At 36.7% G+C, this 18912-nt stretch overlaps 1 protein-coding gene across 13 annotated transcripts in view; it reads right to left on the bottom strand.

Annotated features, from left to right (window-relative positions):
* Positions 1-18912, bottom strand: part of robo2 (roundabout, axon guidance receptor, homolog 2 (Drosophila)) — a 618934-nt gene that overhangs the window by 79678 nt on the left and 520344 nt on the right. For all 13 annotated transcript variants that reach the window (XR_001477914.2, XM_015341922.2, XM_015341928.2 and 10 more), the window contains 5 exons: positions 16918-17089; positions 11923-12128; positions 9574-9655; positions 5455-5620; positions 4849-5015 (listed from right to left, as the gene is read on the bottom strand). Coding sequence is in view for 12 of the 13 variants with exons in the window: in XM_015341922.2 (XP_015197408.2) it covers positions 4849-5015; positions 5455-5620; positions 9574-9655; positions 11923-12128; positions 16918-17089 (793 nt within the window). In the remaining variant the exon portion in view is untranslated. The remainder of the gene's footprint in view (positions 1-4848; positions 5016-5454; positions 5621-9573; positions 9656-11922; positions 12129-16917; positions 17090-18912) is intronic.

Below are 18912 nucleotides of genomic sequence, written 5' to 3'. Positions count from 1 at the left end.
TTCAAGAGACTTTAATCAGAGGTTACAAAATAACACAAAACGTATTTTATGAAGTAATACATAGATTAAGATCTGCATGCAGCCCTAATCAAATGTTCCTCTATCTGAATTGAGTCATTTTTGTAATAATAATTAATCTTAGTTGGGTTGTAATTTCAATTTCAGGCATACATTTCAGAGCCTAGACATCCAATCCTTATTGCATATAATTATTTAAATATAGTTTAATGGATTATACTGATGATGTACAGGATCACCTCAAGATGGAATGTATTTCTTGAAATTTATTGGGATCAAATCTGTTTTTTGGGACGCTGGATAATTCAACAACAGTAATGTCATTTTCTCCTGTACTGACTTCCCCAAAGTTTTTTATTTTTGTTTTTTAGCAATAAACCAAATTTTATCCAGGATCATCACAAAACACTACATACACAAATATAGCAAAAGAAAACATAAAAAGAATTAAGCATACATAAAAATATATAAAATAAACCTCAAGTCAAAGAATTTGCCATCTTATAAAAGGTAATTGTTTTGGGGAGGGCTTTCCTGAGACTAGGAAGTCCATAGTCTAGGGCAGTGGTTCTCAAACTTTTTGGACCAAGTACCACCCCTGATCAAACCAAAGCATACTAAAGTACCACCTACAAGTCATCTTCTCATAGGAACCCCAGAAATTCTCAATAACCAACATGAGCGTGTGTGTGCGCACACACACTCACACATATAATAATAAACTTTATTTGATATAGTGCCTTTAAAGGTGGCTTCTCAAAGCCCTTTACAGAAAAAACAGGAACAACAACAAATAAAAATAAACAATAAAAAAGCCCCATTTCAGTGAGAGGAGTTAGCCCATTTAGTCAAGCAAAGCAGATGTGAATTCATTTTTTGAGCGTGGATACAATTCACAACAGAGTCTAACAGGTTTTAAATCGTCAGGCATTTTCTTGACAGCAAAGGTCTCGCGGTGGATGTTGCAATGTGTCCATTAATTTCTGCAGCAACCTCTCCAATTCGTGCAACTACACCGCTGTGTCGGCATGTCATTGCTCTAGCACTGTCTGTACAAACTCTGACGCATTTTATCCAGTCAATGCCATTCTCTTCAATAAATTCATTAGAAGCTGAAATATGTGCTCTCCTGTAGTTCCTGTTGGTAGCGGTTTACAGAACAGAAAGTACTCATGGGACGTACCCTCAAACTCGTATCTAACGTAAACGAGTGAATTGGCCAATTCAACTACAGACTCATCTAATTGCAGTGAAAAGCATCTGTTCATCTTAACGCACTCTACCAGTGTACTTTTAATATCATCCACCATTTAAATAATTCTATGTGTCTTTCAGAGGGGGCAGCAGGTCGAGCTGTTTAGCAGCTTTTTCTCCACACATAATAGGTGTCAGCTCTTTTGCCAAAAGTAAATAAGGTTCTTCAAAAATAGTTTGGGGATTACCTGCTTTTGCAATCCACAAGCTTGCATTTTTCCCCATTTCAGGATTCTGTCTCAGAAGTTAAAATAAGTTTTTATTTCATGCGCATGGGACCGAAACACAAAGACCCTCGGTGTATTTTTCTCAAATTAACCTAGAACAGTTCTGAATTATATTTCTGTTATCTATCACGCTTTCCTGTGCTCACAAAATTACCAGCGTTCCTAGCATGCATTTCTATGCATTCCTGTGTTTACAACATTGGCATTGTTCCAAAATCACGCACATTCTCCTACCTCTTTATTTGCTGGAGATAAGTGACCAATTGTATTTAAAAAAAAACTTACGTTCATAGCACACATTCCTATAGAATGGAATAGAATTACATTGTAGCTCTGTGTCCACTCAAGTATTAGCGTGCACTGTATCGTAGTACGTAGGCTGTGTATTCGACACGTCATAGAAAATATGAAAACCCGTCCCGATTTTTCAGTGCACACAAAGTTCCAGGGTCATATGGCGTACCAGCTGGCAGCACTCCACGTACCACTCCTAGTACGCGTACCACAGTTAGAGAATCACTGGTCTAGGGAATACATGGCTTTGCAAAAGTTATCAGACTCTTCCTATTGCATCCCAGTGAAATTACAGAGGAAATTACAATATAAGGCATATAGGTGCAGTCAACTAGAATGTGCAAGGTGTCAGTCGTATACTTCTATAGGGAACACTGTCACGGTCGACATCTCTTCCTCCAGCGGGCGCTCTAATCCTCTCTAGGGATCCGCTCTAATTTTACACCAGGGAGGAGATCAAACACCTATTTACATCAATGGGACTTCAGTGGAGAGGGACAGCAGTTTTAAGCTCCTGGAAGTTAATATCACAGAGGACTTAACCTAGACCCACCACACCAACATCGTTGTCAGAACAGCATGGCAGCACCTACTCTTTCTCCGTAGGCTAAAGAAGTTTGGCATACCACCACATATCCAGGCCAGTTTCTACGGGTACACTACTGAGAGAAACCTGACTGGTTACATCACTGCCTGGTATAGGAACTGCTCCACCCGGGATCGCAAAGTACTATAGAGGGTGGTGAAGTCAGCACAGCTCATTACTGGCTGTGAGCTACCAAACATCCAGAATATGTACTCAGCTAGATGTCTTAAGAAGCCCAGGTTCATTCTAAAGGACCCCAGTCATCCCAGTCACAAACTGTTTTCTCTCCTACCGTCCGGTAAACGGTATCGAAGCATTCAGTCAAAGACTAACAGATTACGGAACAGCTTCTACCTCCAGGCAAAAAAAACGACTAAATAACCATGCAGCAGATCCTTCATCAAATCACCCGTAATGGCTACATGGACATATAGTTTTCATTGTATTCGGCATACTGCACCACTTGGACATAATATATTGCATACACCCTGGACACATCACAGCTCTATTTATATTGAGCTCTGTCTGAGTTTATTTTATTCAATTTCTATTGCATTATTATGTATTATTATGTAAACCTATTTTGTAACTTTAATTTTGTGATTTTTACCCCCTGGTGAGCTCGCAGAAAAGACATTTCATTACCAGCAACTACTTCTGCATGCTGTATTGTTGTGCATTTGATAAATAAACTTTAATTGACTGATGATCTAGATAGCCATTTTAATGATTACTTCCTGGTGTGTCTAGTTAAGTCCCTTATTTAAGTTTTCTTCCCCCAGCCTTTAGGGCTTAGCTTTGGAAAATGGTTTTCTCATGGCCCGCCTACCACCAGGCTTCATGGGGAAGTCTGAGGACATAGGCCAGTAGTAGCCACCCTGACTTTCTGAGCCCGGGGCCTGGTACAAAGCCCTGTATTCCTGGTTCTTATTTTTTCATCAGTCTGTTCTTGTTTTGTCTCTGGATGAATTTCTTGATAATGGACATATGGACTGTTTCCTGATTCTCCTGTGGACCTCCCTGGATTTGTTGCAATAGATACCTACCCTTCGCTTCTGCATGGACTTCCCTGTCATCACTTTGAGCACCAATAAACCTTGTGTGTCTTCCCTCAACTCCGTTCCCTATTCCTTTCCAGATTTACCGCCTCACATAGGGTCTTAAAATACTCTTTCCATGGGAGCCTCACCCTGCAACCGTTACAATCACAGTATCATGGACAGCAGAATCTGATTCAGGCCTACTCTACTCTGTAAAACTAACTGGAGGCACAGTAAATCCTTAACGTACCACAGCTGTTTGTGGTTGTCAGCAAAATCTGTATGGTGTTAAATGTTTATTAACGGATTAGTGCTTTCCTGAACTTTCAGACTTTCCTAAGTTTTCAAATCTTTCCACAAATTCCCAATAGGAAAAAGACCAGGGCTTTGACTCAGGTGTTTTCTATACTGGAGTGAGGTATGTGAAAGGTTGGCTAGTGCTGATGTATAACTGATACAATGAACTATAATGACTTCTATCCAACTATTTTCTAACCACTTCTTCTAATTCAGGAACACATGGGAGTCAGAGACTCCAGTAAGCAACGAGAGCAAGACAGTGTACAACTACCAGAAGCCAATTAACCTACCAGTGTGTTTTTTGAGTGTGGGTGTAAAACCAGAGCACCCAGAGGAAACCCACATAAACTCATGGAGAACATACAAATGCAGATAGCAGCTCAGGCTCAGAATTGATCCCAGGGCCCCAGTGCTGCAAGGCAGCAATGTTAACCACTGTACCATGATACCATCCCTCTAATAACTTATATTAAAGAAATATTTCAGTGATCCTAAGACATATAATAATTGGACAGATACTTCATGGTTACATAAATAAAAAAATATTTAATGAAAAATAATTACCTTTATTTCATACTGTTTTGCATGTTTGAATTATTATTGAGAGCTGTTTTGTACCACTCTATACTCTATACACTCTACCAAGTGTAACACTCTATACATCAGCAATATGTTCAGTAGGAGAATGGATCCCTTGGCTATTGGTTCTCCACTCCACAATCTAAACCTACTCACTCGTACAAGCACAACCCTGTGTTTTACACAATTTTCATTTCTTACATGCATGTATTTTGGCTAAAAATTTGATCAGTTTCACAAAACCACAGCTGAACTGCTCTTAGCTCAGTGTTTTGAATTATGCATCAATGTTTTTGAAGATTCTTTTTAGAGGATCTGGACACTCTTTCCCTTCTTGAGAAGCAGCCAGGCAAGCTACAGTACACCAAATATACACTGCATACCTTGTCTTTTGCACATATTAGTATTAGTATTTATCTCACATGTATTAGTATCTAACTGAACTACTGAAATATATGTATCTGAAGACACACATGCTTATCAGAATTACACACATCAGGGTCCTGCGTAGAGCTAAAATTGGATGAATACACATGACATTGGTCCTTACCTTGAGTGCGAACTGGTTCTGACATTGGACTAGGGTCACTAAGGCCCTGTAAGTTCACAGCTCTGACCATGAAGAGATAGATAGTGTTTGGCCGGAGACCTCTGACAGTGTAGAGTGTTGTCTTGACGTGATCTGCCACTGTTTGCCAGCTGTTACTCACTGACTGGCTGTAAGAAAATACAATCTTAAAACGGTAATTGAAAAGCACTTTATCTGTAGATTGATTTATTTTTTTACATTTTATCTAACATTCATACATCATAAAAATAAAACTGTAGTACACTTTTAAACAGATTTCACATACCTACTGAGTTACTTTATCCAAAATTCAAAAGGCAGCTAAACATAATTTGGAATTACAAATAAATTAAAAAAACATGAACATCACTTGGAAGGTCAGAAATCAACACATAAAACTTAGAAATGGATGACTAAATAATCTGTACTAAATTTTTGTCACAGAACAGAGTGATAAACTATTTTTTTTTATGCTGTTAGGGAGAATTTCTTTTTTGTAAATAGCCAAAACATGTTCCACCCAGATTATGTTGTTTCCACATAATAATATCCAAGTAAAATTCATATCAGAACTGGCTGCTGACATACCTAAAGGCCTCAATCACATAAGAAGTGATGGGTGAGCCCCCAGTCATCCCTGGCTGCCATGACAATGAGACACTGTTCTTTGTGACATCAGTGACCTGGGGTTTGGAGGGTGGCCCGGGAAGATCATTCACATTGTGGCTCTTGGTTACTGTAGCCCCTGCAGATTCTGCATCAAAAAAGATAATGAAAAAAAGGCATAGAATATGAGGAAGGCACAAAAAGTGTTTGGAACTGTTATATACAGTATCTTGAATATCATCCAGTACCCAAAGTTGGTCTGCCAAAGACACCCTAAGTACAGTTTTAGAGACAGAAATATACAGTAGCCAAATAAAGACATTTTACAAATGGAACAATCTGAATATGTCATCTCAGATTGACTTCATTTTGACAAGACTGGGAAATAGAAGCCTCATCACAGCTGCAAAGGCTAATCAAAATACAGGCCTTGACACAGATCACTACCCACTCACGATGAGCACGTGAATGTACAGATACAGATCAAAAACAAAGCTAGCCAAACTGATCCGAGGAAATTTAAAAAAGAAGAAATAATGAAAGTGGTAGAGAGAGGTTACACAGAAATTGGATAAAATAAACAACACAGAAATGTTAGCAGACAAATCATGGATTGTTTTTAAGAACACTCTGATAGAAACATTCAAAAGGGTATGCGGAATAAAGAAACAAGATTAAAGACTGATAAAGCAGATGGCCTGGTGATAAAAAACTATCAGAGAAAAGAAGAGGTTAGAAGAATGGGTGAAAACAAAGCTGGAGGACGATTATGTAAAATAAAGACTGTCAAGACAAGATACTGTTGTAAGAGAATTGTGAAAATTTCCAAAGGTTTATCATGGAAGAAGGTTAAGAAGGTTAAGAGCTGACTGAACTGTGTAAACACTCAACCAGAGAATTTTAAAAGAGTGGGAAAGACACAGGATTAAGACGTGAACTGTATAATCCAACAAGGGTGATAAATGATAAGGATGGAATTCCCATCAGTGATGGAAGACATCAGGAAAAGATGGCGAGAGTACTTTAGTGTAAGTCCAAGTAAGTCCTAAATCCAGCAGGCAAACTAAAAAATCTGTATTATTTTCAATGTAGTTATCCAGAACTTGAAGACCTTACGATATTAACATCGTAAATTAGACAAGCAGCTATATCACTCTGCAACTCACAACTGGCAACCCACTGAAGCTAAGCAGATGTGAGCCTGGTCAGTACCTGAAAGGGAGACCTCTTGGGAAAAAACTAAGGTTGCTGCTGGAAGAGGTGTTAGTGGGGCCAGCTGGGGGTGCTGAGGTCTGTGTGGATCGTAATGGCCCTGTATAGTGACGGGGACACTATACTGTAAACAGGCGCCGTCCTTCGGATGAGACGTAAAACCGAGGTCCTGACTTTCTGTGGTCATTAAAAATCCCAGGGTGTTTCTCGAGAAGAGTAGGGGTCAAACTTCCCATTGGCCCTTACCTATCATGGCCTCCTAATTAACCCCCCATTATCCCTTTCATTACTCTGCTCTCCTCCCCGCTGATAGCTGATGTGTGGTGAGCGTTCTGGCGCACTATGGCTGCCCTGGCATTATCCAGGTGGATGCTGCACATTGGTGGTGGTGGAGGGGAGTCCCCATTACCTGTAAAGCTTTGAGTGGAGTGTCCAGAAAGCGCTACATAAGTGTAAGCAATTATTATTATTATTATTATTATAACAGGCCAAACAACAAAAAAGCCCGAGTGGACAGAAACACAACAGAAGCCATTCTAGCATGTGGAGAAATTGGAATTACACGGTTGACTGAAATGTTCCAGCAGGCATGAAAGGAGAGAAGGTTCCAGAAGATTAGCAGCAGGCAGTGGGCATATCAATTTTTTAAAAAGGAAGAAAGACAGTAGCACTATAGAATATTAAAGGAGTGCACCAGGTACAAGGTAGAACATTTACTGAGTGATACACAGATGGGTTTTAGGAAAGGAAGAGGATACTCAGATACCAACTGAGTGAGAAGTATTTGTGAATGTTTTTGACAGGGTAAACAGAGAGAAATTGTGGAGGAGATTGGAGAGGTACAATGTGAAAGGACAGCTCCTGGATAATATCAGAGCTCTTTAAGATAACAGAAGAGCTATGTATTTACTTTAAATAGACTACAGACTGGTTTGATTAAGTATATGGACCAAATTACCAAACAGGCAAACCCAGAACCCAGAACCCAGAACCAGAAGCCTTGAATGAGATGCTGTTTGCTGATGACCAAAGTCTTGTAAATGAAGATGAAGAGAAACTGCATATGACTAGACTAAACACAATTTGTGAAGAGAATGATATGAAGATCAGCATAAAACAATGAAGAAGGTGAGCAGAATAACCAGCAGCCTCAATATCAACATTAATGGCACACAGCTTCAACAAGTGTCAGAGTTCAAATATCTGTGGAGCATCATTGGAAGACTCAACAGAGAGATAGATGTGAGAATACAGTAAGCAAATAATATAATTTGCTCAACTTCTCCTGAAACACCCATACATCCCCAAAAACGAGTCATTTTCAATCTTACTCTGAGGTACCAGTACCAAACATGGACTCTGACAGAGTCTAGAACATAAACTCACCACCTAAGAAATGAGAAAAGAGCTGCCAACAAGGCCAAATGAGATGAAAAATGAAAGACTTTGAGAAATGTTGGGAGCTACAGTATATCACTATGTACAACAACCGCAGATCACGTGGTCTAGTCATCTTGCTTTTACGGCCACTACCAACTGGTATACAGAGCATATTAGAGTAGGATTCCAGGGTCAAGGCGAGAGGTTGACCAAGAAAACCTGGATTGAGGCTGTAAAAGAGATACTAAGAATATATGACATTCCCTCTCAAATGGCCTTGCAGCTCCCAGGTGACCAACAGTTATTTCTCCCCATGACACATTATGGTATATATGGATGGATGAAGTGAAAGTGATCAATCAGCTGTGAAAACTATTTCCAGCACTTCTCTTAGTCCAGGATCACTTTTGTCAAAATATGATAAATGTGGGAAACCCAAGCAAAGATATAACCCCACTGCAACTGTAGTTGTTGAGTCACATTAACCACATTGTTCCAAAACCAATATCATGTCATGATTGGCTCCTGTTTCTCTTGCTTCTTCCATTGCAATGCATGATGTTAACTCAACCACAAGCAGATCTGAATGTCATGTTACAAGCAGGTTAATCTGAAATGTGTTTAAAGTGAAACAGATAATGTGTCAAATGTATGCTACTTTTCTCACCAAAACAACTTTGATTGTATAGGATTATCTCAACAAATATAATCAACTGAAAGCCACAGGTAATGCTCTAAAGTGCAGTGGGCCCTTTTCATCCTGGGATCCTGAAATATATATATGTATACAGACTATATTTATATACAACTATATTTTCTGGTCTCAGCCTAGGATAGATTAATTCATTGTATAAATCAACTCCAGTGTAAAAACCCAGAGTATTATGTTTTAAAGTACTGTTCTTTGATAGAGTGGAATAATGCAGCAGTATGCAGCCTTTGAAATAAAATAATTAACAACCTGAAAATGTACAGCCTATGTTTTCAGAGAAGGAGGCTTTAATTTCTCATTGGAACAAGTTGACATCTAAAGTGTGAAACTTTTTGCTGCACAAACACATTATCCTGTGGTTCACATAATAATAATAATAATAATAATAATAATAATAATAATAATAATAATAATAATAATAATAATAAGAAGAAGAAGAAGAAGAAGAAGAAGAAGAAGAAGAAGAAGTAGTAATAGTAGTAATAGTAGTAGTAGTACCGTGGTGGTGCAGTGGTGCTCAGAAAAACAACGGTAGGTTAATTGGGTTCTGGGAAAATTGTTCCTGATGTTAATGCGTGCATATTTGTGTTAGTGACTGTCTGCCTTGGGATAAATCTCCTGAAAGATCCTGACTTGCATGTACAAAAACAGAAATTTGGCTTCAGTTTATTCATTCTGTTTAAAAGTTGTTAAACTTTGATCTAGAATAAAATCTCAATGGAATTCTTTTCACTTGGTAAGAAAGAGAACCACAGTTCTGAGACAGATCCAGGGAAAAATAGCAGAGAATACTATACCTCTCACTTCCAAAAAGGCACTCCAAGATGTTTCCCCACTGGAACTTGCTGCTACACAGGTATATACACCAGAATCTGATATCTAGATTAAATAAAAGAAGACATGAATAAATAGGGTATTAAACCAATCCTCACTGCTGTTTAATTTAAATAGTTAATGGAATTATAAAAGCTTTACAGTTAAAACATTGCCGTAGGAAGTGCATTTTTAAAATAATTTCTTTGAAAAAATGTTTGGGTAATTGACATTGCTTTTTGAAACCAAATCTACTGTAGATTTGAATTTTTTTAAAACTGCTAATCTAGTTTATCAAACAGTGATATTCTAATTCAATGCTTTTTTTATTTTATTGTAAAATTAAACTTGATTCCTGTATTGATCTAAGCAGTAACTGAAAATGGATGGATGGTTCAACTTAACTTACAGAAAAGGATATGCAGAAGTGTTCTGGCTCTTTATATACAAAAAGACAGATATAAAAAGGGACAAGTTTTTGTAGCTACATACAGTAGCATGACAGAAAAAGGAGAACATGGCAGATTGATGCCCATATTTAGTGTTGATGTCTGATGAAGGCTTTACAAAAGATTACACACTGTTTTCAGTTAAACTGTTTTCCTACCTGTGACACACGATAAAACTGACACAGTTCTCAGGAGAGAGCTCCTTGATTCCTTGTGCAGAATTGATCCCTGAGTGCCAGAATGTACTTACCCAGAACCAAACAGCAGGCCCAGAAGTGCCTGCTGATGATGACCCACTGCACCCATCAGGGTTATTGGAGTTTGTCAGGAATCTACAAGCTGCTGTTTTAATTGCTCTCCTTTGAATGAGCAAGAAGTCATGACTACTCAAGTGCAGAGTTTAATTCAGTCATACACTGAAAATGCATTAACCTCCTTGGCCTGTGTTTGCCTTTCGGAGCAAAGAAGGGGGGTCGAAGACGAAACAGTTTGCCCCAAAAGTGCTGACATTAATTTTTTAATAAATTTCATTTTCCCCCAGTGGTGGTGGATAATTAATTTAAGGCTGCTGAAATGCTACAGACTGATGACAGCTGGCACATCTCAATGTCTGTACTTTTGCTGTTGTTTCTGTTCCCTCTGCCTCTCTTCAATTTATTTAATAAAATGTCAAAGATTTGTCAAGTGTAATGGATATTATAGATAAAGCAGAAAATCTTGTTGTGTGGAGCTGTTAAATTTACTTGGTGCTGAAGCGCCTGGTTTTCCAGGGACTCATGCATCCGCTGTACAGTCTGGTGCACTTAACCCCTCCACACCACGATATCTTATTGCTGGAAGTCATCCAAGGTTCTGTCAGTTACATTTTATAGACATTGCTCACTAAGTGATAGCATCAAACAATTTACAGAAATCAATATTTCCTATTCGCCTCTTAAAAGCAATATGATTCTGCTGTCCTTTCAAGTTATGTCTAAGCTACATCCAAATGAAAATCACCCTGTGACACGATTCTAAGTACATGGGAGCTTGAAAGGGAAAAGGTCAACTTGCAGTCTGGGATTAAGGAAGAGCGTGAGCATTTGTTTCAGACCTTAATTGCTTCCTGAATGCAAACTGTAGCATAGAACTTAAGGCAATAAATACTGAGTCAGACCATTTATTCCTGGCAGGGGATGAAGCAAACTGCGGTAAACGGCATTTCCAAAGTTAGAGAAATATCCATAACAATTGCAGAAAAATACTTGAAAAATATAATGCATGTTTACTTCCTTTCAAAGTCATCCATGTACCTAAAAGTTTCATAGCACGTTAATTTAACCAAATAAGGTATGCAACATTTTGTTCTCTGTTTAATCAGAGTATGTGAGGTTCGTGTTTTTCTTTTTTGAAAAAAAAACTGTACACAGTATGTATCAAAATGTATCCTCTTGATCTGCTAACATTTTGTCAGTAAAATATAACATTTTTCAATCCTGAGTCCTGGCATTTCAATATTCAGCCCACATTTATAGTGCATTTCAGTTGAAATTTCAGAATTACACGAAGTCACCCTGATATACAGTAAGTAGGAAACCAGTGAAAACTAAAGTGAAGGTGATTATTAGATTAATTTAGATATACAGTATTTATTGCTTTATTTTTAACTTGATCATAAAAAGGTACTTTCCTTTTCCAAACTGCTTATAAATGATAAATCTCAAAAAGTGGTAGGCTCTATTCAGTTCAGTGGCTGGACGTGACAGCAAAGCATGGAGTCTTAGTTTACTCCTTGGAACACCTTGCTGATGACTTTTGACAAAAGTAAATAAAATTGAGGATTGGGTAAGGTTTTCTTACAGTAATAACAACAGACCTTACTGCAAAGCCACAGAAAGTACTTACTCTGACATTTTTGATCTGGAGGCTTCCAAGATCCTGTAGAGACATCCGGGAGTCCTTGCCCAGCAGACTAACCCCATCCTTTAACCAGCTGATGTTTGGGATGGGGTCTCCTGATGCCTGGCACCTCAGCAAGGCCACAGTGTCGACACCAAGTGTCTGATTGGCTGGGCCTTGGCGAATAATTGGCGGAGGCCTATCTGTCAAAACTGAGAAAAGAGATGTGAAGACATAAAATACTGCTGGTTACTCTATAACAGACAGGCTAGTCAACAAATTTGGTCCAAAGGTTTTCATTCTTTAATAGTGCTAAAACAGACTCTGACACTAAAAGGTCTTGAATTTAGTCTTTAGTATGATTATTTGGGGAAATAATCACATACAGTATGTAGCCTCTCACCCAGTCCTGGCACTCAAGTTTCAGTTAGTGTTCAGATACATTATCCCATGATATTAAGAATGTTAGGAGCCAAAATCCACTACTTCATACCTGTAGAAAAGGCTGTTTTATTTTAAGATAATTTTTGACTGAGTTGCTTAAGATCACAGAAATATTCTTCACTCTTATAAATGGTTGAAGAACATGGTGGAATTGGAAACGTAATAATTATTCATCTATTCATTATTTTACTTTGAAATATATTATTTTCAGCCTGTTGATTTGGTATTCATTTCTGAGTTCAGACTAGATTTTCTGACAATGGAAAGTCTAACTCTGGGATTGCCTTTTCTTTTTAGAATGTTGCAAAAGGTCCTGTTTTGAAATTATTCTGAATTTTTATCTTTTAAAACAATATTATCACTGAAGAAGTGGAACCCATCCTTCATCTAAATGTTTGCACACTTCCAATATCATTCTGGATAAATGAACATCGCTGGCACTTTCTGTCATTGAAGTTGAAAGGTTAACACAGCAATCAACAACAAGGAGTTAAGGGACACCGAATGACCTGTGGACAATTTTATTGCTGTTACGTTTAGGAGAATCTCCAAGAAACTGTATGTTTTTAGATAGTTTATAAAATTCTAATGTAATAAAAAAAAACATCTAGTAAAAACAATTTGCAAGATGGAAGATGTAGGAGAATCTGGTTGTTCAACTCATTGTGCAAAATGATCTCTAGCTATTTTTTATTTTTTCAATCAGGAAACAGTTTATTTTTCACAACTCACTAATGTGTTCTGTCTTGTGGTATCACACCACATTCATTAATTTACAGTGTGGATTATTGATGGTGAAGTCTGAGGTGCTAATTAATGGCTCTTCTCTACCTAGATTTTAACACATTTGCAGTTTGTACTCCCACGGGATCAAAAAAAAAAGTCTAGTGTTGTAAGTTGTAAGTAAATAAAAGTCTTCATATTTCCTTTCAAAATGGTAAGTCTTTTTAAAGTATTCCCATTTCCATTCCCTTCCATTATTAGCTTATTTACTCAGCTTATTTACTCCTGTTGCCCAGAACATCATATGAGCTTCCACTCAAATTTCTTCATTGTTTTCTTCATATGGGAGTTGTACAATGCATTACAATCAATCTGACTTGATCGATACCAGAAAGTTTTGCAAAAATCTGTTTTGATTTTTAATTTATTTCCAGCTTTCTCCAAGCTACTGCGTTTTCATAATGATTTGTTCAAGAAATAAACATGATATGCTCTTTTAGACGGTGCACAATTCAATCTGTTAGAAATATGGCTAGCTAAATTGTTTAAATAAGCATCATTACATCTGTTTTTAAAATCTGTCTAGCTGTGACCTTTTTGGTTTTGTCAGAACCTTTTTCTGTCAGATACTTAACACTCTTGGAGAAATGCTCATTATGCTTCTTGCTATGTTTGACTTGTCTTACCTCCTGTTCTTATGTAAAAGAACATGTTGAGGTTTGTACAGTATCACTCAGTATTTGACTATTCTGTTTTTACAGTGCTTTACTTGACCCTGGTTAAGCTCATAAGCATCATTTGTAGTTCAAAAACTCATATTAAAAAATAAAATGTATATAAATATAGTTGCTTAAAAGGAGTTAACATTGAAAGTGTTCTTGATTCGCTTTTATTTCATGTACTCACAATACTTAATCGCAAAACACATCCAAAGTACCTATCTTTTGAGAAATCCTCCGATGAATACAACTGTTTTCTAGAGCTATGGCTTTGAAACCAAGGGCCGAGTGCAGAAAAGTCTAAACCAGCAAGCAGATTAATTACTGGAAGCAATTATTAATGGTGATTGAACATGATTTAGAGCCACTGTTGTAGACCATTGTAAAGTTCAGTGTCAAAACCTGATTTCTAAACCTTTTTAGTTTAGTGAAAACAAATTGTTCACTGAACTACACTGAATGTGTGTTTATCACACAGGAATTTCAAACGCACCAGGGGACATTCTATATAATGAAATGCCATCTAATAAAAATATCAGTTGTTTTTATTTTCTTGAAGGAGAGCAATACATAGCCACAATATGACCTGTTATTTTATCTGTGTACATTTAATTCACTAAAATGTTCCTGCACCTTTCACCAACAAGTCTACTCTAGCATGTTAAATTATTAGGAACAAGTAAAGGGTTTATTCCATACTGAAGAGAGAAGAAAGGAAACACAATGTTTTGGGTGTGGAGCCTTCTTCAGGTGTGGCACCTTTGCAGCCTATGCATGCTGATGCAGATACCTACTTGAACTACTCTTAAATTTCTATTTTGTTTCCAAATACAGATGGGAAAAAATTAATTCTCTTATAAATATAATGAGTAATCAGTATGCTTGTTTAATGTAGAACATATCTGTTACCTGGTATCCTAAATGTTGCTTTCCACTTTAAATGTATTAAAATGTATTGGTAGTTTCACTTTTTATAATATATAAGTTTGTTCAACAAAAATTATTAGTTACCTGAAGCACAACAGGTGTTTTAGTAATATGAGGTGAAGAAACTTATCAAATACAGTCTTAAACCTTTAAACCCCCATAAACTCATAAGCCTACTCATGATCCAGCACAAAAAACACTACTATGGTAAATGTAAAAATGATCTCATATCATTCTGTATGCATGGCCATGGAGTCTTATTAGATTACATAATATTTATAGTAATTTTCATGTTGTAGCCTTTTCTTTTAATTTCCAGTTGTGATCTGCATCTGTATTCTTGACTCTTCATCTAGTTGACTCTTCATCTGTTGAAATACATATGAGCAGCCATTTATGTTGTTAATACACCTACATGTAAAGGTATGATAGTATGATCATTTCTATGTGCATATTAACATTTAATATAGCCACACAGTTTCTGCTGTATTTTTAAACATGTTTGTAGAGGAGTGGACACAAACGTTTCACAGTGTGGACACAAAGGAAGCTAAATAATAAAGTGGAAAGTTATTACTATACTTGAACTAACCTGGAGAGCACCAGGACTTGCGATGAAACAACTAAGTCACCTGCAAATTTCTCTTTTTTCACCTCAGGAATGAGACACAGCAAGGGGGGGTTCAGGCTCAGGCCTTGACTGTCTGAAGCAGGGATTTCTCATTACGACTCTCCTTGAACCTGCTTCACTCCTTGTGGCCTCATTGCCGTAAATCACAGCAGAAACAGCAGGTGCAGCCATTAACAGCTCAATGTCTTCTCCACCAATATTTGTCCGTCCTATTTATTCCAATCACGACTGAAGTACTGAATCACAACATGCCATGGACAGATATTAAAAAATACTGCCTTTCCATTAATTTTAAATGACCTTTTAATCTACATGTAAATTCACATTGGATGAAAATGGATCATTTTATCCAACAGGAAAGCTGGCACCCAGGGGTCACCATGAGAAGGTTAGGCTGTAATCTCCAGAAGAGTACTCAGGGAAAAGTGTAATGGCTAAGAAAGACAGAGGGGTCAGAAAGACATGAACCTATGTTGTCATAAAAAAATGGCAGGTTTTCAGAATACAAAGCGAAGCCATTAAATTCACTCCACGAAACTTCAGCATGTCAGTCCATTTCTCTGAAGCTGTCACCTGTGATGAATTTTTCCTCATGGAAACTCACATCTCCTAACAGCCAGGGGATTTTGCCAGCTTCCAGGTATTGCTTATAATACCACAGAGCTTCACAAAAGGAGCAGTAACCAAAGTGGACGGGAATTTCCTGAATCAAGGCTTTGCTTGCAACTGTCAATCAAATCATTTTTTCATTTTTTTTCAGTGTTTTAAGATTTAAGGACAATATTTTTCTACAGAACAAGAAAATACAATATACAGTATTTCTTTAAACAGTGTCTGAAAACTGAAGTCAAACCAATATGTTAAATCACATTAACATGCACAATTAAAGAGTTGCTTTCAAGCTTGACACTGTCCTCAAACTTTAAAATTGAAACCTTATCAAATGTATTACAGGATAAGACAGTATCAAAGAATAAAGAAACACCAGTTCAAAGAAATATATTAATATGTATTAGCATATTTGTTAATATATTTATTATGTGTAATAATGAAGTTAGAAAGCTTGCATGTATTTAGTATATATATATAGTACTGTATATATATATAATTTAATATTTATATTTTATTTAATATTATGTATTTATTTATAATTTTAAGGTTACAAAAATAAATGAATGCTTGACTAAATCTACTTGAAGAAATATTTATTATTGCAGCCATAACCTTTTAGAAACATATCTTACAATCTCTGGACAAGTAACACTGTTACATCCCAAAACATAAATAATAACAAGAAGCCTTAATACTAACAAAAAGCCACTCAGATGTGTCAAAAGCCATCGAGGAATTATAGCCAAGATCCCTAGTTTGTCATATAATGTAGAATTAACAATCCTATTGATAGGGCTCAGTGGTATTGACTGACATATTTGACGCCAGCTGTTGAAATTCAAGATTATATGCAGCCCAGTCTTTTTTTTGCATTTCGTCTGTAGAAGGATTATAACTACTAAATTAAATGTTTTAGAGGACTGACTGGTGACAAAAGTTGCTTACCATCCGTGACTTCCAGCTGAGCCTTGGCCAAGATGCTGCCAGCAACGGTGAGAGCCTGGCAGATGTAGTACCCAGCATCTGAGCGCTGCACATTCGAGATGGTGAGGTCACCACTCTGCGACACTGCAAACCTGCTATTGGGCTGCAGGGGCTGGTTTGGGAACAGTAAGTTCTAGAGAGGAACAAAAGGAATTACTACCATTGTACACATCATTGGCCTGACCACATTCAGTATTTTGTTTTGAGAGTAGTTAACCTTGTTTCAAACATAATGTGGCTTATATCCTTTGAAATGAATTCAAAATAGTACATTTAAATATCTGGCTTATTTTACATAAAAAAATCAAGTCAACTTTCTTCAATTCTGACTGGCTTCAGTCTATTTTACTGTGAATAACCATTTATGATATAACATAAAATGAGTAAAGTAATAATTTTTATTGAATTCAGCTCATCCCAATTAAAAGGGAAAAAATGATAAATATCGGGATGCCATAATAAATGAAGATGTCAAAAAAGTATTTTGATTATTTGTCTAAATTGATTAAATTATCTACAACTGCACCAAGTACTGAGTATTATATGAAGGTAGCAAAAAGTAAATCATAGCTACTGTACATAATAATGAAAAGTACTAAATATGTCTTAATGTTTACAAATCACCTTTAAAACAATGTGAATTAGTAAACATTGTACACTGGAAATTGAAAAAGGTTTTTTTTTTAAAAAACTGATATATAGTTCCAACAACACAATTTAATGGCTATGGCTATGGTTATGGCTACACTTCCCTAGTAAGACCTCATCTGGTAACTTGTGTAGACTTTTGGTCACCACATTCAAAAACAGATAAAGCTGTTGTGAAATCAGAGAAGAGAAGAGGCTAAGAGGCTCTATGCTTAGAAGCTAAAATAACCTAACCTTTTCATTCATGAACAGAGAAAACCACAAAAGGACTTGATTCAAGTATAGAAAATCATCAAAGGAAATGGCAAAAGACAACCCACTGGACTTCTTCAGAGTCAACTATAAAACATGAAAATGAGGAGTGGAAAATATGGGGAAGGGCTTTAAAATTGAAAACAGCAGGTGCTTTTTTATACAGAGATTTGTGGGAGTCTGGAGCAAGCTACCCACCCATGCTGTTGAAGCTGACATCATGGCTACTTTGAAGAAAGATCTATAAGAGATCCTCTAATCAATTAGCTACTACCAACCAAATGAAATACACAGTCCAAAGTCTCACTTACAACCATTCATATGTTTACTTATACATCCTGACAGGTTTATATATACACCAGGTATAACTCAAAATAAGCATTGCTGATTTTTATGTGTGATTTAATTTTGAAGTACAGTTTAGGTACCTGGTTTTAATCTTGACAATATTATCTGACTAAAAAAGATTTCCAAACCTGCTTTGCCTTGCCAACTGTCAGTTGTACAAGAATACAACAAATTTCACTCTGACTACCCCGGCGCCCCTAATGGTGAAGTGCTTCCTCAACTTTACACCTGATCTGTTGTGCTGCAACAGCAGAAGAAGTAGGTCTCTTTCTCTACACAAAGTACTATATAGTTTCTCTCACAGCGCTTTGGGATAATAATCTTTGATAAACTGAATGTATTAAAATCCTTATTCTTATGCATTGTAGAGTTTCATAGTGTATCCTGAGCTGAAATTTGTTCTATTCTACTTTTTGATTTATGTATAGTTTTATACTGCATTATGCATTTCTTCAAAAATTAATACTAAGTATGTTAATATTTTAGAATTATTTACGGGTCTATAATGTTCTAATGAATGTGATCCAATTGAATTATTCACTGAAATGTGCCTGCCTTAAATAAAGACATAAAAAATTACAAATTATTTAAAATATAAGTAAAGCAGTGGGCTGTACAATACTTTCTAACTTTGCTTTATTTTAGTTTGGTTCCTCTCTGATCCTTTCTTATACATTATGTAATTTGTACTTCCAGTGTTTAATTCAA

The sequence above is a fragment of the Lepisosteus oculatus genome, chromosome 5, assembly GCF_040954835.1.
Source record: "Lepisosteus oculatus isolate fLepOcu1 chromosome 5, fLepOcu1.hap2, whole genome shotgun sequence".
Taxonomy (NCBI): Eukaryota; Metazoa; Chordata; class Actinopteri; order Semionotiformes; family Lepisosteidae; genus Lepisosteus; species Lepisosteus oculatus.
Note: the sequence above shows the minus strand (reverse complement) of the source record. Positions and strands in the feature narration are given on the sequence as shown.